Source organism: Anticarsia gemmatalis, chromosome 16 (assembly GCF_050436995.1).
Source record: "Anticarsia gemmatalis isolate Benzon Research Colony breed Stoneville strain chromosome 16, ilAntGemm2 primary, whole genome shotgun sequence".
NCBI lineage: Eukaryota > Metazoa > Arthropoda > Insecta > Lepidoptera > Erebidae > Anticarsia > Anticarsia gemmatalis.
The window spans coordinates 9,649,092-9,675,044 of record NC_134760.1 but is presented as its reverse complement, the minus strand read 5'-3'; the positions used below and the strand labels follow the sequence as shown (position 1 = coordinate 9,675,044).

The 25,953-nt window shown below is 33.2% G+C and overlaps 2 protein-coding genes and 1 long non-coding RNA gene across 4 annotated transcripts; 1 reads left to right on the top strand and 2 right to left on the bottom strand.

Moving 5' to 3' along the window:
* The first annotated feature begins 1,634 nt into the window (after positions 1-1,634).
* Positions 1,635-11,786, top strand: LOC142979458 (low density lipoprotein receptor adapter protein 1-like). The gene is made up of 6 exons (XM_076124364.1): positions 1,635-1,816; positions 7,115-7,291; positions 8,130-8,235; positions 9,889-10,060; positions 10,385-10,450; positions 10,566-11,786. Exons 1-6 carry the CDS (start codon positions 1,768-1,770, stop codon positions 10,644-10,646), a joined length of 651 nt encoding a protein of 216 aa, XP_075980479.1. The 5' UTR covers positions 1,635-1,767; the 3' UTR covers positions 10,647-11,786.
* Positions 11,787-13,300: 1,514 nt separating this feature from the next.
* Positions 13,301-25,110, bottom strand: LOC142979500 (lysozyme-like). Of its 2 annotated transcripts, XM_076124434.1 has the most exons (5): positions 24,994-25,110; positions 24,355-24,534; positions 14,953-15,129; positions 13,929-14,002; positions 13,301-13,487 (listed from the first exon to the last, which is right to left on the bottom strand). In XM_076124434.1, exons 2-5 carry the CDS (start codon positions 24,527-24,529, stop codon positions 13,344-13,346), a joined length of 570 nt encoding a protein of 189 aa, XP_075980549.1. In that variant the 5' UTR covers positions 24,530-24,534; positions 24,994-25,110; the 3' UTR covers positions 13,301-13,343. The 2 variants fall into 2 exon arrangements, with proteins under 2 accessions (XP_075980549.1, XP_075980548.1); XM_076124433.1 differs by lacking the exons at positions 24,355-24,534; positions 24,994-25,110 and adding an exon at positions 16,304-16,489 and having other exon boundaries at positions 14,953-15,150.
* Positions 20,121-22,217, bottom strand: LOC142979452 (uncharacterized). The gene is made up of 4 exons (XR_012959825.1): positions 22,095-22,217; positions 21,653-21,729; positions 21,090-21,238; positions 20,121-20,483 (listed from the first exon to the last, which is right to left on the bottom strand). It is a non-coding gene; the product is annotated as an uncharacterized LOC142979452 (long non-coding RNA).
* Positions 25,111-25,953: the final 843 nt, after the last annotated feature.

Genomic DNA, 25,953 nt, shown 5'->3' with positions numbered 1-25,953 from the left:
TTGTGGAGACATTTCGAGCCATTAAGAATTTAATGCAACGTTAGAACGTTCTTAACTCACAATAAAGAATTTATGATTTCATTGTTAATTTATTTTAGCACACAACAGGCGCCTATGAAATACGAATCTTCATGAAAGACCTACACTTTATATTACGGAAAAATATTTACGTACCTACATTTCTTAAACTTTGAAAGTTATCCTTGAAGCCGAGAGCTGTGCGTAATTAGGTAATTACCACGTGATTATGGTATTCCAGTAAAAAGTGCGCAGTTCGGATCATGAGCTACCATTACTCCGCTACACCGGTTGTTGGTGAGCGCTAAAGCTCCCAGATTGCATCAGGCATGGATCTGATTGAATCGAGGTGCACACTTGCGTCAGACTGTAATGCAAGGAACTTACCTTACTTAACTGAACTTAACTTACCAATCTTTGATATAGGTAGATGGTAATTTGTCTAAGTTAGGCAATTATGTTTACGGAGAATATTTCTTCTCACGCCGTATTTGGTTATCCCTTTCTGCTGTTATGGGACTTCAAGTTTCTGGCCAGTCAGTAAAGCTCAAAAGTTCCAAATGATTTTCGGAACTCTCAACTAATTTGAAAAAAGTACGTAGGTTGTACGATGCACCTAAATATTTTTGCTCATTATGTTCGGTCACTAAAAAGGATATTGGAAAAATAAATAATAGATAGTCGAGTTGGTACACAGTATGTTTCTTAAATTAGTCAAAATACATAGACATTAAGTTTTTCCCCATACAAAAGTACTTAAACCCATTGTTAGAAAACAATACAATAATAATGATTACAAGAGAATAGTAGCAGCTATTTTTAGCCGCTGGACTCTACGATTTATTTATTTCCGACAGATTTAGCTTAAAACCATTTAAATTTACTACTCCTTGTTAAATAAGATGTATTTTTTCCTCGTTTCTATGGCGTATCAGTAGTGAATTTGAAATAAATCTATTTTTCAATTCAATTTACATTTATAATACCGTCGAGAAGTACGAATAACATGTATTATATTTATTTGGATCAAACTTCCATCATAACCATCCAGTCAGATACGGATATTATTATCATAACAAATCGATCTCGCGACATATTCAATCGGGGTTATTTTCTCTAAAATCTTACCATGACTTTCCTCGTATTATCTTTCCGTGATATTCAAACTATTTTTCCACATAAGATAATTAAGTTTTTAAGATTTCGCTAACGGCTGGTTTCATGACTTACCAAAAAGTGTTGGTTAGCTTATTAATTAGATAAAGTGACAGCAGATAAATTAAAAATTGTCAAAATGTGACCAAATAATTGTTTTTTTTTAAATTAATATGATAGGAAAAGTTCCTAATTTTAATTTTAAGTACAAACTAAAGTTAATAAATACGTTAATTTGTTTCTTTTTAGCATTTTAATTCAAGTGTCCAGGGCTACTCGATTTTCCTTTAATTTAAAAGAAGTGAAACTTGAGCTTATGTTTTTTTTTCCTTTATTAGTTTTGCTTTCTCAGACAGACAAACTTAGTAATATTAACTACTACAAAACTATAGTATTGATAACATTTTATTACTGCACTAGATCGTACAAAGGCCACAAAGCGTCTGCTACGAGCGTATATCACGAAGGGTGGCTGTGTCATTGCATGTGTTCCAGTCTCCCAGTGCAGTTGAACTGAGACCGCGCGCGGGAAAAGTCGTTCGAAAAACCATTTAAATTTTATTTTTAATTGTTGACGTTTTTGTAGCCGGGAAAATGACTATGCTGCTAAGAAAAATGTGGAAAACTCATTCGAAGCACAAAAGTAAGTTAAAATCATAATTTATATATTATTTTTTAATTATTATTTATGAAAAACTATAAAATCTATAAGTTAATATTTTACTGTCGTCAACTAATTTAGTTACATACTAGGTAAATATTAGAAAAAATATTGTGATATTTCCGGCAAATTTTAGCTACCATGCATATTTTTGCGACAAATTTTAATAATAGGAAAATTATTAAATTAGCCTGCCTATTTGTGAACTCTTCTTAGTTCCTATAGGTACTATGAACCACATTTTTTGAACACGATTTACGAGGAAATAGAAAATTCGGGCGGTTATCATAAGGGGTTGCCATTATAAACATAGGTATTTAGGTAATACACTTTTCAGGTCGGTGTCTCTACATTTAAGTTTATCTACTAAATTTTCTTTTTCAAACCAGGTGTACCCTTTTTTTAAATGTCCACTTACATTCTACTGGTGCTCAGTGGTGCCCTCTATCATCTATCCACCTTTTTACGTCTTCATTATAGGTGCCAAGTTCGGTATAGATCGCAAAAGGCCGCGTACACCTCCGGGGGCAAGTTTCTCTCTAATTACTTCGGAATTAGGAGCTCTCGCTGGCCTTAAATGGTCATCTGTAAGAAAAAAACTAGCTAAGCAAGTTGCCTTTTCTTTATACGTGATACATTGCTTGGTGAATTCTATCGTACAGCGGTGTTTGATACATGGGCAGCAATGTAAACTGAAGTGTTGGTTATAGGCGCGTCTTTCCGCGGCAGTTTTCTTTGCCTAAGGTAACGGGAATTGAGTAGAAAGTATTGTTGGTATTCTTTATTGATGTATCGCTTTTTATCATTTTATCACTAGCCTTATTGGTACAGAAAATGTTATAGAACGGGGGTAGGGCCATAAGATATTTCACATATAGACAGATCAGAGATCTGCGAGATACATTTTAATTCATATATATTAACTAAATAAACATATTTTGATTTATTCTGTAAATAAGTTCAAAATTAATTTAAATCACGCCACGTCCAATATGTCCAACTGCAAAGATTTTTTTTTTAATTTCATGATAATATATAAGTCCACTGTTAAGTTGGTAGATGGGTATTTTGATTGAAAGTATTATGTATACGAGAAACGACTATTGGATTATTATGCATTTCAGGTGTTTACTGTTATAATTGTAATTGTAACCGCAAGTAATTGGAAACGCATGCTGTTTTCCTAATTGCATCATTTTGCTGCTGATGCAAGTTAATACCAACTTAAGTCTTTGAAGTAGACTTAATTATGAATCATTGATTTAATTATAATGATTATAATAATGAAAACTTCTTATTATTTAGAATACAATTACATCGTAGGTAAATATTTATGTTAAGTTTACCAACGGTACAATACTTTTTAAAAGTTTTAAACTTAACATAGAAATTATTACGATATTGTGGAAAAAAAGTAAGTTTATTTTGGTACATACTACTTATAACTAGTATAGTTACATGTATACATAAAAATCATGCCGTAATCCTATGGGGAAGACAAAGTCTAAAGAACGCCATTTGCTAAAATCTCTGCAATTATTTTTTTAGATTTAGATTTTGATACGGATTTCTGCAGTCACATAGTAAGCTGCTTAAAAACTAAGTTCATTATAAATGAATCACGCAAATGCGTAACGATGATCAGTAGTAATCTTAGTAATTAAATAGATATAATTAATTAGCTTCACGTGAGCTTTTCACGTGAACTGGGCGTTCCCACGAGTGTTAAATGTTTATTACAATAAATTGCGTATTTACTTATCATATTTAAAAGCTTTTTACCAAAATAAATACCGATAAACTTAGCGGAACTACAAACAAATACTGCGCATCATAACAACCTTGCTCTATATTTATTATCTGTGGTTTAATTTTAGTGATGTTATCAATACTTCTTGTGAACTGATAAATTATTAATTGGTTGAAAGGCTGTGGTCGGCTGTGCTGGGTAAATGGTCAGCATTATTGTTATAAAGTCGCATTTTACATTTTACGTTACCATAGTACAAGCTGTTCTTAGTTTGGAATCAAATGACTGTGTGAGGTATATATTTATTTATCTAGCCCAAATCTATAAATGCAAAAACTAAACACGAAAGCTAACTTGGAAGAGCCGTTGGATAATTTGATAAAGCTACAAGTAGCTGTTGATGCTGGTCTACGCATTATATATTTTTTAATATTGTTGTTAATTGTTTTCAAAATAATGTATTCGTATTATGTTTCTTGACCAAAGGTTACAATAATTATGTATTTATTTATTGTATACAGCAAAACAATCAATGACAATATAACAATATTCATTGAGTAATATGAGAAATATTATGAAAATACAGAGATCATTGACGTTATTTTAGCTACAGATAGGTACTACCATCTAGGACGTTATTATTTAATTTAATTACGTTATTTTAAAATGTGTCGCTATAATTCACTATGACGTATTATTAGTTACCGTAGATGTTAGGGATATAGAAGTATTTGAGGAAAAAAAAACGGCTGGTAACAATGCCATTAAAATTTACATTGTTACATAGAAACAATCGGATTATTTCGACGCAAATCTGCGTTTTCCCTATTCACATTTGTTAAAATCCTAATTAAATACCTCGTACCTATTCAAAAACTACGTCAACTGCGTGTTACTATTACAATATTAATATTAATTATAAATTATAGGCAATTTGATCGCGGTATCACTTCCTTTACGCATAGTGTTGGCCGGTTATAACCGGTGGTACAAACGCATCAGTTTATCAAATAGCGGCGCGTACGACGGAGTTTCGTTCAAGTTATTGCGCCTAATAACTGACCTATGGCCTATTTTGCTATCGATACGCCTGTCTGGCCTAGATGGACACAGATATGGCGAAAATAACGAAACGATTGCGTTTATGTGATATGTTTTGCGGATGGGATATGAGTTGACGCACTTGTCTACGTTATTGACATGTAAACACAACAATGTCAACTTAAGATTCTGAATTTAACTTCGGGTTTAGTATACTGACATAATATACATAAAATTGCGTCTTCTTCTCATAGGGGTAGGTACTTAAACAGAGACCAGATAACGCTACTAGGGACAATCCTTACAAACTTTCTTTGTTTCATTGACATTATTTTATACTCACATTTTGTCATACGGGACCGCCCGCCGGTTACGCGCACATTATTTTTTATGAAAATATGTTATGAGACGTAAATAATATGATATTATATTGATTTACAATTGATGTGATTCTGCAATAGATATTACTATTAGTTCAGAGGTAAAAACAAAAGAAAAGTTGAAAAATTATTTCATATTTTTGGTTGGGTAACAAAAATTACGTTTTGTGCCCGGAAAGTATTTTTTTGGGAAAAGGAAGTGCTACAGCTACGGCCTTTTTTAAAAAGTTTATTTTATGCCACCATGATGGATTTATAAATGACCAGTAATTTTCTTTGATTTTATTTAAATCGTTTAAACGGCGGACATGATTGCTGATTTAATAGACTTTCTTATGAGATCGAGATAGTTCTAGATAATAATTACAAGTGGTTGATGAGATCTATTTATATTTAATGGATGCAATACATTATGTAGAGCACCGTGTCTGCCAATCTTTTGAATAAGTTAGCATGAATCTTGTTTAGTTTCATGTTTGGTGTTTTAATTTGTTGTTATAAAAATGGAAATTCCGAGATACATACATACATAAATAAAATCAGCCATCAATAAGCCGAGATCATAGAAGATATTCCATGATTCCTTCACTTAAGTCTATAGCAACTGCGGTACTCTCCTAAAATTTGGAATTTTCAATTTCATTGTTTACATAATATAATTCGATAATAAAATTATACTGTTTTTTATTATCTGCATAATATAAATTTTTAAAAGCAATATTTATGCATAAATAAGTTCAGTTCCAAAATAATGTCTTATTAGTTAGTTCAATTGAATATTGGCGCCCAACAGTAGCTAAGGAGACTTAAAAATATCCTGTAATGTCTGAATCTTAAATGGAAATTAAAGATAAAAATCTGTATCATAAAATTACAGATTATTCACGCATTAAAGCGACATTAAGATCAGCTCATCAATATTGGGTGTAATTTGTCTGATCGATATCCTGGCATTTACGAAACCTGCTGAGCTTGTAATAGACTAATGTATCTAAGCTATCTCGTAAAATTGCTGCGTCTGGCGAGTGGCCACGCCAAGGAAATTATCGGCTATAACTTGGGAAACTTGGCGACAACAGCCGTTTTAGAAGCTGGGAGATTGGAAAATTGATCTTTTTTATCGGATATAGTAGTTACTAAATATAGGGTAACGAGTGTATAATTAGAAATCTTTTTATTTTTTTTGCTAAATATTAGGTAAGGACGAGCTAACCCCGCGCAGCACTACTCACCTTTAATTTAGTAAAAAAATATTTTTGTAAAATTTTCTCATTGCCACCGTAACTTATTCTACTCGTACATCTTTGGGTGCGGAAACTACTGAGCGTAGAAAGTTGAAATTTCGTACGAAGATTATTTAGGAAGTGTAGAAGACTACTAGGAGAGGATTTTAAGAAATTCCACCCCAAAGGGGGTGAAATTCCACGCCGGCAAAGCTGCGGGCCAAAAGCTCGTATAAATAACGAAGATATAAAGTAAACTCTATATATTTTATTAATAACTTTACATTAACCTGTAACGAAGTGTTGGGCTATTTCCACACCTGAGATTAATTAGGAGTTAGCGTTGCTACGACGATTACTTGGACTACTTTCCCGAGGTGTGAGAAAATAACAGATTATAGATAATAGTCTCCATCTAATATTATTGACGTCTGCGCTAGAAATAACATCTAAAACTTGCTTTATAACACGCACTTTCATATTAATGTGACGTCGAAAATATCTAAACATGGTAAAGTTTAATAAGATTCTGTTATAATCTGCAATTATCGCTTGAGAACCGTGATTTTGTTAGTTCTACCGGAGATTAGTAAAATTATGATCAACGGACCAATAAGGGATAACATTACGGTTAAATATTGAACAGTATTCAAGGCAAAATTAAGGATAGAAAAAGAAGAAGAACTAATCTGGCATGGAGTAGTATAGTATCAGTCAAGTTATAATTATAGAACTACTAACGTTGTGACGATTTACCAACTTCTAATAAAGACGGCTTTGCGGTGGTAAAAAGACTCATTGAGGACTTATCATATTGTGTTTGTCAATACAAATGAAAAAACAATTTGTTGAGCTCGTATTTAAAACTATTGTTTTATTATTCCAGAACTGTGTGAAGAATGGGCCCTGGCGGAGTGTGAGGGTGAAGGCTGGTGGCGGGAACCTCGGGACTCCACGGCGGGGGAGGTGGACGTGAGGTACGCTGGCACCGCGCCCGTGGAGCGAGCTGCGTCTGCGCCGGCCACTGCGCTCGCCGTGCGGTCTGCTTTACATTCGGTTAAATGTAAGTTGCGTTTTAAACATAGGTAGGTATTAAAAGCTATTTCTAAGGATCGTCTATTTGGTTGAACGAGAAAGGACCTTCTTCAGAAAAAAAGTGGTTTTGAATCGACATTGGCTTCACGTTTACCATGTAGGTCTCTTCTCTTTAAAAGCTTTTAAATAAGCTATTTAAATTATATGTTGAAACAAATTTGTTGGTAAAATGCTGTAGTGAGAAACAACAAAAGAAGCAAGGAGTTTCAAAGAGCTTATCACACTTTCACTTGGGAACAAGAGTCATATATCACGATGTTCTTTGTCGTACTTAACACAGGACATTTACACCGCGTAAATTACACGGCTCGGTTTAATTAAAGCAACATAACAGATAGTTTCATCATTACAAGATATTAATAGTCCCCAGTGCTCGGCGACGTATGAATGAAACGAGAGGGCACAGCGGGTCCTACGGTCATGTATTGATTTATATACGTATTTATAACTTGTGATAACTTTGTCTCGATACTTGAGAACTATTCGTATGTTTCAGGGAAGAAAGGCAAAAAAGCCAAGTGAAACTTTAAATATTAGCTTGCTATTGCTCTGGATATATGTATTTTATTTGTAGCAGTTTGCTAACGACAGCTCCAATTTTTTTACTAAAAAGTCTCCAATTTTTTACTAAGTTTACCTTCGTAACCATTTTTTCAGTCAGTCAAATCGGAACTATAATTATCACCAAAAAATGCTTGTCTAGTACGAGTTTCTGTAACCTTTACATATTTGATCAAAAATAAACTATCACCTAACTAGTTACCAAGAGTAGGAGAGCTCTAATTTGTAATGTATTGTTGCCACAGTGATGAACAAGAAACTACACCGCGTGAACCTGGACATCAGCGCGAAAGGCATCGTAGTGACGGACACGGAGACACAAGAGAACGTCGTCAGCGTCTCCATCTACAGGTAAAACATTCTTCCAGAATCTTTTAATGGTTATTTATACTGCTGAAGGCTCTATATTGACAACACTGACGTGGTTTTTCGTCTTTCAATATACATACATACGTTATGAAAAGGAAAATCTTTGAAATCATAAACTGCAAAACTGGGTAAAATATTTTTTTTAAATTCCTTGCATTGTGAAGTTTTATTCGCTAAATTATCATAACAAGAGCAAGGTACATTACTATTAGAAATTGACAGAAGGTATAAACTTTTACTTTTAAGTTAAATCTTGAACAAGTATTTATGAATTAAAGCCATTTTTGGGAGTAAGTACGGTATGACGCGCTGAAAACAAACTACTAGTTTTCATGGAGAGAACCTTCTGCCATTTAAATATACCATACAATGCCATACTAAATTCCAATTTGTTACTGAGGATTTCCTGACGGGAAAACCACTTCGTATGTAATGGGTTTGTACTTTGAATCCAGTTATCAAAATTTAAAGAAATAAATAATCCCACTTTATATTCAGAGACTACAATTTTTCCACACATAAATTCCTAGACTTTTAGTAGGTAGGTACATGTGGTTTTAAAACTTAGCACTTTTCCGCCTTGGAGTTCCTAGGAGTGATAAGTGGTGAACGTTTCCGTAAACAAACTTATGTTTTTGTTACTGATTGTAAATAGTATTTGACATACAAAAAAATATGCATAGCTGCCTACTTCTTTGATAAAAACAACATAAATATTTTAACTTTATTGGATGGTAATTTTAATCGAGTTTGCAATTATTCGCACAGAATGATTTTGACTTTTTACATAATAAAAAACCTCGTAAATACCTACATTTACTTCTAACTCGTAAAAAGCATAGTAATAATCTTTAATTATAATTTGGCATGGATAAGTCCGTAGTACTTAATGTATGAAAAAGTAGCTTATTATTTGGGTTCTCTACATAGCCCACAGCCTGTATTAATAACGACTTAACAAAAAGACAACACACTAAATAATTCTAAGTAAAAGGGCGACCACACACCAGCTACAAATTATACAAAGTTAACTGCAGCCAAAGCTATCTAATAAAGTTCCCTTGTTTAGTTATAAACTAATTAAACAATTAACAAGTCACTGTCGCACATAAAATGTTATCACAGCTAATAACTTGGTATTATTGTAATATATTAATCATATTATGTCGTTGGCTTATTCCATACTCATAATATGTAGGTACTTCTCAATTTCATTGTAATATTTTATTAGTTTAATTTCCCTGTATGTGACCTATTAATTAATTAAGATAAGAGGTTTATTGTGTACTTTGTTTTGTTATGTTAGTGGCAGTATAATAATCTTCAGCTAAAGTTGGCTAAGCGGCTCGAATTTATTTGTTTTGTTAGTTGTATTTGAGTTGTAAGTTTACCGTAATTAAATTTTAAACTAAGAAAGTGCCTGTGTGTTTTATACACAGACGTTTCAGGCAGAAATTGAATTAGTGTTCGTTTGTATATTTGTTAAAGTCTCAGCGACAAAAAAGAGACGATTTTTGTTTGCAGGAGATAGTCAGACAATTTATTATAAAACTACGTCTTATTTTTCTTCAGCAAATAAAAATGTACTGCTAAAGTTAAACACAATGAATAAACCTACTTATTGTTTATTCCCAGGATTTCGTACTGCTCGGCGGACGCGGCGAATGCTCGCGTGTTCGCGGTGGTGGAGGGCAAGGCGTCGTGCGCGGGCGAGGCGCACGTCGTGCACGTGTTCGTGTGCACGCGCAGGAAGCATGCGCGCGCGCTCGCGCTCAAACTCGCACACGCCTTCAACGATGCGTATCAGGTAACCTACGGATTTTCTTGTTTGAATAGTTTGAATCCTGCCGACTTACTCCTTGACTCCTAGACTACTGTCTTGATGATTGCAGCCATTGACGACATGTGATATCAAAGTATTATATTTTAATGCGTCCTTTGAGGAACGGAAACGACTACGCTTTCATGAAAGTGACTGTTTCAAGATTGACTGAAGCATGGTGTTGTGTAAAAATGTATTAGTTGAATGCCATATTAAATTCCCGTCACTGCAAGTTTAAATAACAGTAAAATGTGCGTTATTGTGTTTCTTACAATATTCAGTATTGAGTATTTCGTCAATCTTTTTCAGGAATGGCAGGCGAATCTGATGCAGAGCAGTTCATTGGAATCAGCAGGAAAGCATTTATCACCGTGGGTGAGTAAAGTAAAACACAATAATATAAGTACTTCTACGTAACAAAATTATGTAAATGTGAATAAAATATGTATGTGTATTGACTTAAAATATTTATGCCTTGTTTTGTTTCTAGGTGCGCTTCCAAGAGGAATCAGATGAGGAAATCGACGCAGATGATTGGAATTCTCCTGCCCCACTAGTTTCGTTCGCTTGAATGTTCAAAGTTCAAATACTGTCCTAAGTATTGTTTAAGTAAAGTACTTATCCATCAATTGGAGGAATAATCCTTCTATCGAAAAAACAAGTGCCATTCGAAGATTTTCTTTTGTCAGCGATTTTATAATTTTATTCCAAAACTGTAACCTGCTTTTGCATTTCACACGAAGAATGGGCCCTGAAAGACCCTATAATCTATACTAATATTATAAAGCTGAAGAGTTTGTTTGTTTGTTTGTTTGAACGCGCTAATCTCAGGAACTACTGGTCCGATTTGTAAAATTCTTTCAGTGTTAGATAGCCCATTTATCAAGGAAGGTTATAGGCATATCATCATCATATCATCACGCTACGGACATTAGGAGCGGAGTAGCCACGAAAAATGTTATAAAAACGGGGAAAATTATGACCCATTCTCTCTTATCTGACGCAAGCGAAGTTGCGCGGGTCAGCTAATATCTAATAAAATCCTTTCATTTGGTTAAGCAATATAAATATTTGCACCTGTTTCGCCATTATCAATAAATTCGCTGCTAACTACTGACCCTTATTCTTGAATCATAGACGGATGTAATCGCAGCTTTACATTTTGACATATTGCTCAAAACTTGCCATAATATTATAATTATATTAAATGGTAACATTTAGCTTTATATTAGTTTATAAGTTAAGTTTATGGATGAAACGTCTTTTATTGATTGAAATGTCTGATTTGTGGATGAATTTCTAAAAAAAGGATTTTGTACAAGAATATAAACTATAAGTGTACTTAGTTTGTAAGTAAGTAAGATCTACTTAAAACAGAGATGTATCTGCTAATTAGTGTAAATATCTTAATAAATGTATTTATAAGAGGTTAAGGAATTTCCAATGCTGAAACTTACAAAAATATATTTGAGATTGTTGCTTGAAAAGACACAATATTATGCAAGTGTAAAAATATTTGCACCATTTTGAAAAAAAAACATTGAAACTTTCTTCTTTTTGGTCTCAGAAAATGTCAAATAAGTTTCAGTTAACGAAATATCGGTTGGAGAATAATACTCATAGATAATTGCAAATGTATTTTGCGTATATTTTAAGCATATTTAGTATTGACTGATGTTATGTATTTTATAAATAAAAATATTTTACGTTCTTTTTTCTTGTTCATTTGTTCTCTAGACCTATATACCTACACCGATTTTCCTATTTGTTATGAAACTGACTCGAGTAGCTCCGTTACCGCATACATTTTCATCACGTCGCGGCGACGTAAATAAGGGATTGCAAAAAGAAGCCTATGTTTAATGCCTACTATACAGCATACTAAATCAGAATTAATTTAGCTGTTGAAGCGTATCAGGTCAGACAAATCTTTTAATTCGTAATACATATCTCAAAACACCAGTGCTGCCTGATGGGTCATCTAGTTTACAGGATAAACACATCAGTAACTTGTTTTGTGTATTACAAAGCAACATAAAGTCCATGGGTCACATATAATTTACAAATAAATAATCAATTAAGCTGACGCAAAAGTACCGAAGTTAGGTATTTGTGATAGTATGATGTATGCCCATCACTTATTATCTGTGGTCCCAAGCCGTGCTTGTTACGACTGGGTTAATGATGCGATTATATTTTATTGTTTATAAATATTGACAATAACGTGCGACCTTTTGAGACTAAACAACAATTACAGCGGGTGTTATCAGGAAACTGTGTAGTTATGAAAGCGCGGGAGGCGAAAAATATCGATCATAGTTTGCCACCGGGACGTTGACTCATAAAATAATATCATATGTTATTTAGACACCTTCATATCTGATATTCCACGAAAAAAGGGAAATTTAGATTTGTTCTCAAATAAACTGTAAAACCTACAATCTAGGTCCCTAATTAGGATTTTCGTTTGTTAACAATTTTTTTTTAAAGACACATAAACAAAATATTTGTCGCAGAGAAATAATAATAACATACGAAATCAAAATTAACAAACTAATAAATATAACAATGCTTATTAAATTTATGGCAAATATTTATTCCATATCATATGGGTAAAAAAAGCATTTTAAATTTCAAGCCTGCTAAAATTTCAAACCCCTTCGGATCTAGGATCTGCCGTTGTTGATTTTATACAGAGATAAGAACTGCTAAATCATGAATACAACTTTTCCTGTAAACTGTAATAAAGAGAAAACAATTGATTTAAAGCTACGCATATAAAAAACAAGAGTCAAAGGTGTCTTGGATTCAATATGGAATTACTGTCTGTGACACATCATCTCGTAAAGCTATCAGTGTGAGGTTATTTTAGGTTATCTCGTTACTAAAACTGTACGAAAATAAAGGAAAAGATGATGAGTGTCGATTTATTTTAATTGTTGTTTTGATCTAAAGCTGCCGAAACGCTGTAGAAAATTGACGTTTTAAAAACCTTTCATTAAACAAAAGACAACACGAACTAGAAAGCTGTTTCTATAGATTGCAAGTTTGTTAGCTAAAAAATCACATGTATCGTCTGCAATAAGTATATTACATATTAAGAGGTCCAACTCCTCTCTTAGGAAAGTTCACTCACGGGTCAAAGCTGAGAAACGAATATTTTTTATTGAAATTCTTGATCATCATTTCAACACGCACTTACTGAGTGAAAAAATAATGCACAACCACTTTATAATCGTATATATTTCTGTATGCTTATCTTTTTCGTTTAAGTAAAGCGGCACTGTTGGTATCGGGAGAGCCACCGGAGCCCTGAAGACGAGAGGAACAGCGGCGTGGAGCACACGCGACCTCCGTGATAGTTGATCATCATGTAGTCAAAACAGTCCGTCACACCGTCGCCATTGCAGTCCTGAAACCAATTAATAATATTATTATGTAGATTAACAGCAATATAGCATATTGTAGTATTCATTTTAAGATATTGGAACACGTCAATATGAAGGAGAGAAAGAAAAGAGAAAAATCGTTAAGTCTAAAATTCACAGCCCCTATAATCTATAGATACTTATTTCTGAAAAACTGCATTTCCACTTATATGTTTAAGTTACGTGACATAAGATTCTCATTAGTTTTATAAATGTCTTTCTTTCAGTACCTTCATAAAATTGACATTCTACATTTATTTTTATTTAACGATATTATTTGGCAACGGCAATTTCAATGCTTTTGGCAAACCAAGCGAGAGCTTTTTTACAGAAGATACATCAAAGTTGCCCTTATCTTTGAAACAATAATAATAATCGTGTATTTTTGTTGTATCTATCTAAAAAAATAATCGTTTAGCTCTTACCTTTCCAAAGTTGGTCATATAACTCTGAATGATTTTAATAGAACAGTGGTAATCCTTAGCGCAGTCCTCGAAAGCTGCAGACATAATAACGAACAGTTAATAAAACAATACAATATTATTGCACTTTTAATAGTTTATATTAATAAACATATATGTGATAATATAATGCGTTATTAGTCGAAATTAATGCAATAAGTGATAAAATAGCAATATAAAAGTTATCTTACACAACAATAACTGGGACAATTATACTTTAATTAGTTATTTTTATCAACTGCTGTTGCATTTTATTGCATCCGTAATGTGGTGAGTCAATACACATAATAGTAATTATAACAATACGATTTCGAACTGACGATTGTTATTGACATTCTTTCTTACTAAGTATAAATAGAGTTTTCCTAAGTTACAGGCAATTAACTACATACTACTTACATAGAGTAATGTTGCTATTCTAAAGCAATTTTTGTAGGGATTTAGTACATTCATAGATAATATATGTAGATATATACATACTTTAATTAATAATACTTTTATTAATAAACATATTAAAGGATGAAGGAACTTGTGTATTTACATTATGATTGCGGAAAATGATGCAAACTGACTGCATCTCCATTTGTTTCCTAAACAATAAGACGGATCACCTATAGTCCGACAAATTAGTAGGGACTCTATCTAATGCACGAGTTGCCTTGATTATACGTAAGACTTGAATTTCGTGTGTTTCTATCATAAAGTAGCTAAATCAAACAAGCCACCGGCAGCTGCATAAATCTAAGGGCCACTGATGTTCTAAATTCTGAATAGTGTAAACCTCCGATAGCCGCGAACCTTGCATATGAGGCTCTCTACTAAGTTATTGGGCTTTGGTAAAGCTCGAGCGAAGAGCTAAAACATTATTTGTGTTGTAGCTTTGGGCAAATATAAAACCTTTATGAAATACTTTGTCTTTTTGTATATTTATATAACTGCGAGAGCTGCTTCATTTCGGCGAAAATCTGTAACAGAGCGGGCACCCTACCTTCTTTCCTTGCAGGATCGTCATCCGGCAGTACAGGCTTGTCGGCGTCCACCCAGTACACCCTGGAGATGAAGAAGGGTCCGCAGTAGCCCTCGCTGCAGCCCCTGGTGAAGTCACACCCCGTCACGTGGCACAGACAACGGATACACGTGTCGTTTAGGTTGGAGATGCGTGCTCCTGGAAGCGGTGACGTCCATGCTATTTTGTACATAAATAAACATAAAAGCCATAAAAAAGTAGAAAAAAAGCTTCGATGTTAAAAGTAGGCCTAGAAAAAATAGACATATAGTCAAACTGCAATCATAATTCATTCGTAGTGGATACCTAGTGCTGAAATTTTACGGTATGTAAAGAACAGAAAATCATAAGGAATTTAAGATGTTGAAATGTAAGAAAACTCCTTAGATTCTGCAAACAAGCTATTCCTACCCGGGAAAATATCTTTAATCCTGACAAGTTTCGTGGAATTTGTTAAAAATTGAATGCTTATAATACCCGGGTACAGACATTTTAGACCAGAGAGAGGTTAAATCAGGTTGTCGCACTCCGAATAAACTATTGACGCAGAGTTCTTTGCAAAAAAGAGAACTATAGCGTGACGTCAATCACGTTTGAACATTGAGCAGATTTTGGTATATCAACGTTAGTATAAGTTCCTATATTTATATATATATACTAGCTGACCCGGCAAACGTTGCTTTGCCATATAATAAAAAAAATATGTCACTTAGGTGTATGAAAAATAGATGTTGGCCGATTCTCAGACCTAGTCAATATGCTCACAAAATTTCATGAGAATCGGTCAAGCCGTTTCGGAGGAGTATGGCAACGAAAACTGACGCGAGAATTTTATATATACAATTAGAATTTTATTATAATTTTTTGCACGTTTTTTCACCTTATAGATAAAGGGATACTGAAACCAAAATAAAGATTGCAGTGACTTTAAAATCCAAATGCCTAGTTGTCTTAGCCCGGTTATCCCGAAGTGCCAGAGATGAACTGAAATTCTAGCTTCAGCTAAGTTTTTAATTAATATGGGAGGCAGGTCTATCATGTGTTTTGTGGCAATAGGAAGAGCTTATATTCAAAACATTTTTTTTAAACGAAGGCCTTCTAACGCTTCTAAGTTTTCAATTAATGCCGAATCAAAGGTTGGTGCATACATTTTATGAATGCAAAATTTAGAGTGTTTTATTATTATTAGCCAATTGTTCAACAATCTATGTATTCTACAGTGTGGTTATTGAAATTAGCTATCATGACTTCTGAACCGTTTTAGAAAAATAATTAGCAAAAGCGGGAATAAAATGTAAACAGTTTTTTTTTTATTAAATTAAATGCTACTTACCATAAATTACTGTAAGGCTAGATAATCCAAATAAAACAAACACAAGGCACTTCATTTTAAAACTCAAAACATAAAAAATATTTTTTAGTTTTCCATTTGCAAACTCGAAAGCTTAAATAACTTTTGCGATTAAAACAAAGTGTTTCAATATTTATGTGTGTGCTTTACGGATGTTTCATCACTATTAGTCGTTCAACTATTTACCAAGGTACAAAGGCATCTATACAAATATACTCTGATTCATGGAATCGATTCTAAAAAATAGCAAAGTAAAAAACTGATTGCTGGGTCTTCTCGATAGGATTAGATCACGTTCGATCATTGCGTGGTTTCATAAAAAAGCGTTATTGTTTATGAGCAAAATGGTTATTGTTTTGGATCAATTCAAACCTTTTTACAGTAATAGGAAAGTTGGATAAAATTACAGGTAACTGATTATGTTTGAGTCTGGATTGTAAGCTAGAATCCATCTCGCTGTGTTCAAAACTTTAGAAATATATTATCATTCACGAGGTTTTTATATGTTACCAAGATAACGTCTAGGTTTTTTTCATGTTTTCCAAATGTTTCTAGATATAAAACTCTGGTCAGTGTTCACTTTATCTAGCAGTTATGTTATCTGCCAATTATTCTTACTTAAACTGTTACTAATCTGGCCTTAAGTTTTTATATGTTAGAAGTTTTGTGTTGGCATTATCGTAATGTAAAGAACGCCTTCTCTATGAGTAGAAAACTATAAAAAAGCCTTCTATCTGGTTATCCTGAAATTCAGGTTCGAGGTTTGACCTCTTCATATCTCTGAGTAATGAACCTTGAAACCGCTAAAGCACTTTTGATTTTTGTAAACATGTTTTTGACCATATAATTCCCTAATGATAACCTCTTCATCTTAAGATAACTAGACAATTTCGTATGCACATTATTTGTCACTTTAACTAAAAGCTTAGCTTAATTAAATTGAATACTTATACATATAATTTCCATTATCTACTTTTAACTTTATTGAAACTATTTTATTCTCTGCTAAACGTCTTTCGCGGTCGTAAAATCATTTAAATTAGTAAATCTTTTTTTGTTTCTTTTCGCTACAAGAGATTTTTCCACGCAAACAGAAAATTTACCAAAAAAATGGCGATCCAATCTACCGGAGAGACGGTTACCTGCGCATGTTTGACCGCATGTTCTGTAGTTCGGAAAACTGCACAGGTCTTATCTCCTACACTCCGGTCTACTTACACCATCTCCAGTAGACCGCAGCATTTGTTACTGTCATGATACAAGCATAGAGATTGTACCTAGTACTATCTAAATTCTAACTAACCGGTACATATGACGTACAAAATCTTCGTGATTCGTGAATAATGTCAGGGTATTTCACAAGGAACTATTAGCATGTGTCACGAACTGAATTCATTACTAGATATTGATCTTTGATCATTACATCCGTTAGTTGTCATCCTGTTTGTAAATTTTACTGATTTTTATGCCATTTATTGATACGCAAGAGTGTTTTATTCAAATATAATAATAGATAAATGCATTTTTAATAAGCACGAAACCTTTTTGTTCTTTCAAAGTCTGTAATCGAGTCATTGACTTACCTTCTTAAATAAATTTAATATGTCCTGGAATAAAACATAGGATACTATTTATTCCGGGGACGGGATCCCGTGGAATATTTTCTACGCGGAGAAAATCGCGGGCGGAAGCTAATTAAATAATAAAAAAGTACGCTTCTTTGATATGATTTATATGTATATCATCGCGATACATAAAATAAATGCGTACCTGCGAGACCTACTGCGTAATGTTTATTATTTGTATATAGGTATCTAATAGAACTAAAACTATCTACTTTTTATTGCAAGATTAAACTAGAGGTTTTTTCGTGGAAATACTTATCTATCACAGAGTTATCTACTGTGAATTCCCAATATGTTTATTTTGCCAATTATGAATCATATAATTGTTTTTGCAAAACTAACGTGGGTCAAAGGGTGAGCTCTCTATAAAAAACAGTAGTTATGTGTAGCAATCTTATTTTCCTTTTTACGATACAGAATATAGTAGGTCACTCTTCTAAAAAGTAAAACAAGGGCAAAATATCATATTAGATACACACCGAACAATCGAGTTATTCCGTTCGGATCCCCAATACTGATACCCTAGTATTTTAAAATTATTTTCTATTCCGGTCTGATCCCCCGTATATAAACATTATAATAAATTTAAATATTTTATTCCGATCGGATACCCTGACTGTCTATTATCACATTTTTAGGACAGTCAATAACAAAATATGTATACAGGTTCTATTAGATTATGTTATAGAATTAATATATATATATTTTTATTAATCTCATCTCTATACATTTTGACCCAGAAATCTCCAAATCTTTCTTAGTATTTCAGGAACATGCAGTCTATTTAGATTTGTTCATTTCTTTGGCTAGCTCAACAGTTGAATCCTATTTATTTATTTGTTTTATTTTTTTTACCCATTACTGTCCCGCTGCAGGGCAAGGGTCTCCTCCGAAACGAGGGGAGGGCTTAGGTCTTGAGTCCACCACGCTGGCCGAGTACAGGTAAGGGGACGTTGCATGCCCTCAATAAATGTATTAAACAAATTTTAGGCTTGCAAGGTTTCCTCACGATGTTTTCCTTCACCGTAAGAGCAAGTGATAATTATTTCTGGCATCGTTGCGGCAAAGTCTGAAGCTTTTGTAATATATTTACCTGCGAAATAGGCTGTTGGTGTGTGAATGTATTGTCTATTGATTCCAAAGTAACCAATCATTGATGAGTTAAGTTCGTGATGTCGTTCTGAGAAATCGGTTATTAATGAGACTGTATTAGTCTTATTTCTACACTGAATATGATTACTGTGATAATTTTATATCAGTATTTAATAATTGAAATTTGATGTTTGTTATTTGATTTATGTTTACATTTTTTTTATTATATCATTTTTTTCAAATCCTAGTTTTAACAAAAGATCATTGTGCGATAATGTGATTACTGTTATAATGTTATATAGGTAGTACTTCTATTTCAAAAGACCAAATAATATAAATCTGCGATGATTGTAACTCGAATCAGTTTTTATTTCTATAAATAAAAACTGACTCAATACTTTATAAGGCTTTTTACCCATAGATGAAACTAATGTGTATAGGATTATAAACCCTAAGTTATATACTGAAGTCCGTCAACTTTTTGAGATATTTAATGTAATACCTACACTTAAAAATGTATAAAAATACCATATTTTTACCAAAACTTTTTTGTATGAGACTCACAAAAACTCAAAAATGGCACAGGTCACTCTTTTTTTTTAAACTGATTTTGATCAGCGTCTCTTAAAATAACCCAAATAACAATCTTAAAATAATCGACTAACAAACGTTTATATCCAAAAACCTTTGAACTTCTCTTTACAATTTTTTTTTATAAAGTAGTGAATAACATCTGTTTTTTATTGACTGTACTTATCCATTAAATATAGGAAGGGGATCAGACCGGAATGGTAAAGTTGAAAGGGGATCAGACCGGAATTAAAAAATAATATTAATTGGTAGTGGATCGGTTTGGGGGATCAGACCGGAATAACTCGAACAATCGCATTTTGAAATATATCTCATAAACTTCTAGTCAAATCTGGATCATAAGACCACATGAGAAAGAACACCTTTCAAATAAAAAAGAACCATCGGTCCACAGAATAAAAAACTTTTTTGTTAACTAACATAAAAAATACTAATTGAGAATCTCCTCTATTTGAAGTCGATTAAATGTAGAGTAATAAAACAACTTTTATGCTTTAATGTAGTGATTTTATTGAAGACATTTTTAATTTTTTATGTAGATAAAAGTGTCAAAAATAGGGTGAATTGTGAATAGATTTTTATACATTTGCCGGCACTTTACCAAGCAGATAGACTATCTGTAAGTGTTGTAACTATCACAGATTTATATGGATAAATGAGTGAATGAGCAGTAAAAAAAATAAGCGCCTTTAAAAAATGTGATATTTTAGTATTAAAAGCGTTTTCGTTTTAGCTCTCGTGGTCAATCGTTGGTTCGCGGGACCGTTTTGTAGCTAGTATCACTAGCTAACAATACTTCATCAAATCACTGACTTCACAGACTGTCAGGCAGCATTCTTGAAAGACTGTATCATCTGTAAAAAATAAAACATATTTGTATAATGCAAGTGAAATGTGTAAATAATGACTATGCGCCTAAAAAAAATATTATTTTCTTGTCTTTCTTTACCTGTCACTGAAAAGGGGAATTAGGGAAGATGTTTTTAACTGATATTAAGTACCTGACAACAACTATTTTTTAAAGAAAACTGAGATGTCTGAGAGTTGAGAGCTGTCTGTAACTCACGTTTATTCAATTACAGTGACATTTTTTATTTCAACAATAAACGTAACGTACGTAAGTTCTGATTCGCGTTTTTTTTTTTCACTCAAATACAATTTCAAAATTGATTAAATGTGCCGACACATTATAACCAAAAAAACCTTACACGAAGTTCATGAATAAGATAGGCAGACAAAGTCCACTAATTAGCTTAACCGCTTTTACAGATTAATATGAATATGTGATAAGCTGTGATTGTACGCACTAAACCGCCATTAAATTTTAGGCGGTTGCATGTTAAACTGTAACCGCGTGGCTAGCCGCTCCCCCTGCATAAGGGGTCTATCTGTTAAAGAAATTGCCTACTTAATGTTATTGCTCTAAAGTTTTAAAAGACTAAATAGATAAAATATCTTACCAAGATCGGAAATAGTTCCTTGGCACAAAATTTTCAAAGCATTGTAAATGCTCCGCTCACAGAATGACATGCTCGCAGCTGATGCGAGAAGGCTATTGGCTAAAATAAGCGTCATGAAAACGACAAACGTTGTTAACTTCATGATTAATCTGAAATAAAGATAATTATTAAGTTATTAAATAGTTAAATATTATGTTTAGACACGGCTACCATGTTTTTAACCTAAGCAAATCTGCACTAAGTTAGAGAAAAGCTGATAATTATGCTTGTTTTAAGCTCTTAACAGACAATCGCGATAGAGAAATTTGTTACAAGAATATTTAGAAAAAATTGAATTGAAATTCATAAATGTCGATCTATTCTGATTCAAAATAAATAATTTGATAAATACATGCGCATTTGCGTTATTTTAAAGATATTTTTCCATACGCAAAAATAATGTCAAAGACATCTTTAGTAAGAATGGTTAAATTTAAAAAATATCTTTACAGTTCATAAGTACCTATTGGTTAAATATTTAATTAAATAAATAAAGAAGAGTATTGTTATATATTGCTTCTTACCTTTTCAGAGATCTTGTAGTGTAGACACGAATGAAGTAACTAATAAGGTTTTCTACTGCATTCCGCTTTTATTTTCACTGAAAGATAAGAATTAGGAGATCTTTCGAGAGAATCAATTGGTTTTTATGCAGTAGCAACACTGACAATATTGTTTTTAATAGTTATTCCGAGTTATTTTCGTGGTAGCGTAATATAAGTTGTTTTATTTCATGACTCATGTACGATATCTTACTAATTTAACCTACATATGGATAATATGGATGGTAAAACACCGAACTTTTAATGGGGGCTGACTTTAAAAATAACTTCCTTAAACCTACAGCAGAAAATATTTTCATAGGTTTTAATCTAATTCAATATACACTGGTTCTAAAATTCTGGTTGTTGGCACTATACTTATAACAACTCTATATTGTAAAAAAATGAAATAAAAAAAAAATACCTTTTGAAAAATTAAGCATTAATGATTGGTAAATTTGAAACTAAATAAGTTCAATAGCAATCTACCAGATAAGTTATGACAAATAACGCTATTGAACTGAACGAACTTCTGACTCGGACTGAACGTCAATTTGGTCCAATCATGAATTAAATCAATTGGTAAAATTTGGTGATGTCATCGTTGCTGAGAGTAAGAACAAACAAGACTTAACTACCAGACATGAATGATCAGTCGCCATATTGAAATAAGTATTAAAAAGTAGCTTTGTAAATATTTTTTATATAGTAAATAGACTTTAACTTGTGATGAAAATGCAATGAAAATTGAGCAGCAGTCCCAATGGCTGGTGCGATGCATTATTTTCAAAGTTCCGGGAAATGGGAAAAAGGTACGTAACTTTACATTTATAGCGCTTATGACCTGATTTTCTGTGCAAATAAGAACTGAAAATATACGAAGAATTACTTCGTTGTTCGTTCAAGCTGCTATTTAACTACATGTATTATATGTCCTTAAATATCCTTAAACAGGGTTCCTTTGCGTTCCTTAGTCATATATGAGTCCTTTGGACGTTTCGGTCGTGAGTCATCAATGCTATTGTTTAACCTTTCACCCGTCGTAAGTGATTGGGCTTGAGTGTCCATTAATAGCGTATTTATTGATGATTTAATCGATATTATAGCCAACCTCTAGGTGGAGCAAAATAAATGCTGTACAAATTTCGAACTACGACAGTGGAAATTATTTACTTCTGATTTGTCGATTTCATGAAAATTGTTATATTAAAACTCTATGATTTTGTAAACAAAGAGTTTATTAAAACTCATATAATTTAGAAACATACAAAAAATACCAAATTAACGAATCACTTTACACAAACATAATTAATATGCCAACTTTATTACTCGATAGGAAATGAATACATTTAAAAAATATTTATTATCTAATATTATACTGGGATTAATGGAACCATATAAAACCGCATTAATGATATTTAGTACTTACATACTTTTCTTAACAATCTTAAAAATATATCACGATATATTTATGCAATGCAATAGCTGGAAATATCTCCAAGGAGAGTCGACGTCGGCTGGTTGTAAAACATCAGCCAAATTCCTTAAGAGTATATTTTTTAAAAAGAAAACATTCTGTACCGACCACACTTAGCGTGGGTCAGGACGAACAACTTTCAACTTTGAAAATATATTAACTGTTTACTTCACATTTGAATTTCAGTGCTGTCATATTGTTGCAGCCACCTATGAAAAGTCTAGCGAAAACCACGGTAAATATGCTTAATCATTAATTCTAGTATAATAGTAGTTAATATTTTAAAAACTTGTCTTGTCTACGGGCAATAAGTGACAAAGTCTTTGATATGGCAAGGTTTGGCGCAGCACTCGTCGGCGAGGGAGATGGCGGCGCGCTTCATGGCGTGACCCTTCCAGTTGTGGTCGTGTTGGTGGTCGTGACCGTGGTGCTGGTGGTGCTCTGGAATGTAAAGAGATTTGAAGATATTCCGAGGTATTTCTTCTAGAGTGGGTGAGAATTTACTCCACCATCCTCTAGTTATTCAGATCTCATGCCTTGCTTAAGCTTGAAATTTATGAGAAAAAAAAATATACATATTTTTTTTAAGGATACTCTTAAATGTTTTATGTGTTAGTTTATCGTGTTTCTCAAAAGTTCAAGCAGTATATTTTGCCATGTAGCAAAGTATCATGTACTTTTACGTAATTTATATCTATATAAGCCCAACTTAATTCCTTAAAGCCTGAAAACTAAACATAGAGATATAATGTTGTATTTATTTAACGTCTGAAACAACTTTTATCTGTACGGCTATTGTGTTAAGTAAACTCGTAAGAATATCGTAAGTATATTTAACAGATAGGAACAACGTAAGTGCCTACACGTTTTTACACAGCAAGTGTTCATTACTATAGAATGAAGATAAAATCAGCGAAGATACAAGACGCTAGTTAACTTAAATCTAACAACTAATATTATAAAGCTGAAGAGTTTGTTTGTTTGAACGCACTAATCTCAGGAACTACTGGTTCGAATTGAAAAAAATATTTTTGTGTTGAAGAGACCATTTATCGAGGAAGGCTTGTATAAGGAGCGGAATAGCAACGAATAATGTTACATTAACGGGGAAAATTATGATTCTCTCTTATGTGACGCAAGCGAACTTGCGCAAGTCAGCTAGTATTAAAATATGTCCTATACGAGAAGTTCGGGCTAATAAACTTACGTTGAACATGTTGCAGGTTAAAGAAGTCCAGGTCTCCGTCTTCACAGACCTTCTTGACGGCGCGGGCGAGCTCGGCGCCGCACAGCTGCACCACCTTGCCTTGATGGTGATCCTCGCCGGCTGGCATCGCTAGGCATGACGCACACACCACCAGCAGAAGGGCTAAGAACTTCATGGTTGCTATGGAATGAGATGGATGGTCTGTGAATTTAAGATGAGCTTCTTGCGGTATAAAAAAGTTCTAATAGTTGAAATTGAAATTAATTTAAAGAACTCTCTTTTGTTTTTGGAGTTCTATTTGCCAACAGTCATCGGAACAGTTAATGGGTTACGATTATGGACTAGAATTACCCTTTATATACGTCGGATCAAAAACAACAAATTAATTGTCATTTCTACAGGCGTTTAAAATCATTAACTTTGATTACAAATTATAATTTTTAATCATTAGCGAACTGTGCACTTTATTCGGGCAAAACAAAGCGCGATCATTTTCTATTTATTAAACAAAGCACACAAAATGTATCATGTATCGCTTCCGCCATTTTTAAATCACAACTTCAAACCTCTCAAAGCGCGGGAATAACGACTGAAATCGACAATAATATGCCAGAATTAAAAAACGAACTTTTTTCTTACCTCACTGGGAACGGCTCGTAAAGAAACACTGTGATCAGAAACCACGTTGGTCTCTTATATACGTCCTGTAATTACTTCCCGGTTGAACAACAGGATGAACGAATTAACCTTTTAACCACTCACCTATTTTGGGACATAATTGGTTTATTAGTAGTGAACTTTTATTGTCAACACGTGTCACTAAAAATAGTTCAAAATATTATTGTTTTGCTCTTACAATGGTTAAGGAAACTATTGTACTAACTATTAAAATAGTTTTTTTAAATATTATTATAGTTATGTATTTAATAAAATTAAAAGAGCAAATGATTGACAGTATTCAGTAAGACCTTTTTTATATTTTCCGTACATATATTCTTTAGGTGTAGTAGACAAGGGCAAATCGAGACTCATGACATATCAACAGTAGGGAAGGACCATAGGATAGGATAGAAATGCCTATAGGTACCTTTCTCGGATAACTTTATTGCTTGGTATATATTATTAGGTAATTATTGTTGAAAATAAGTACTTAACTATTCAACATTCATGTAATTAAGAGTAGTATATGCGACTGCGGTGCGAGAGGTCTCGGGTTCGAATCCTGGGTCGGGTTAAAAAGTCTTTTCTGAGATTTTCTGTTAAGAATTTCTTAGAGATTGCCCGGAGTTAGGAAGTTGAGGTCGAAGACCTCCGTGCCTCGGAGAGCACGTAAAGCCGTCGGTCCTGCGCCTAAACTCTCACTGGTCGTGTCGGTCATCCGTCCCACCAAACTATGAGAGTGATGGAATAGAGAGCGTACCTGTGTATTGTGCACACACTTGTACACTATAAACAAAGTCCTGCACAGATGGCCAGTTTCAATGAAACTGACCGCCGTAGCCGTATATCGGCTAGGAGGACATTAATTAATTAAGAGTTATATTGAATTATGTTTATTCTTTGAAATCTCATCAGTTGTTCAAGTGAACTGACCTTTTT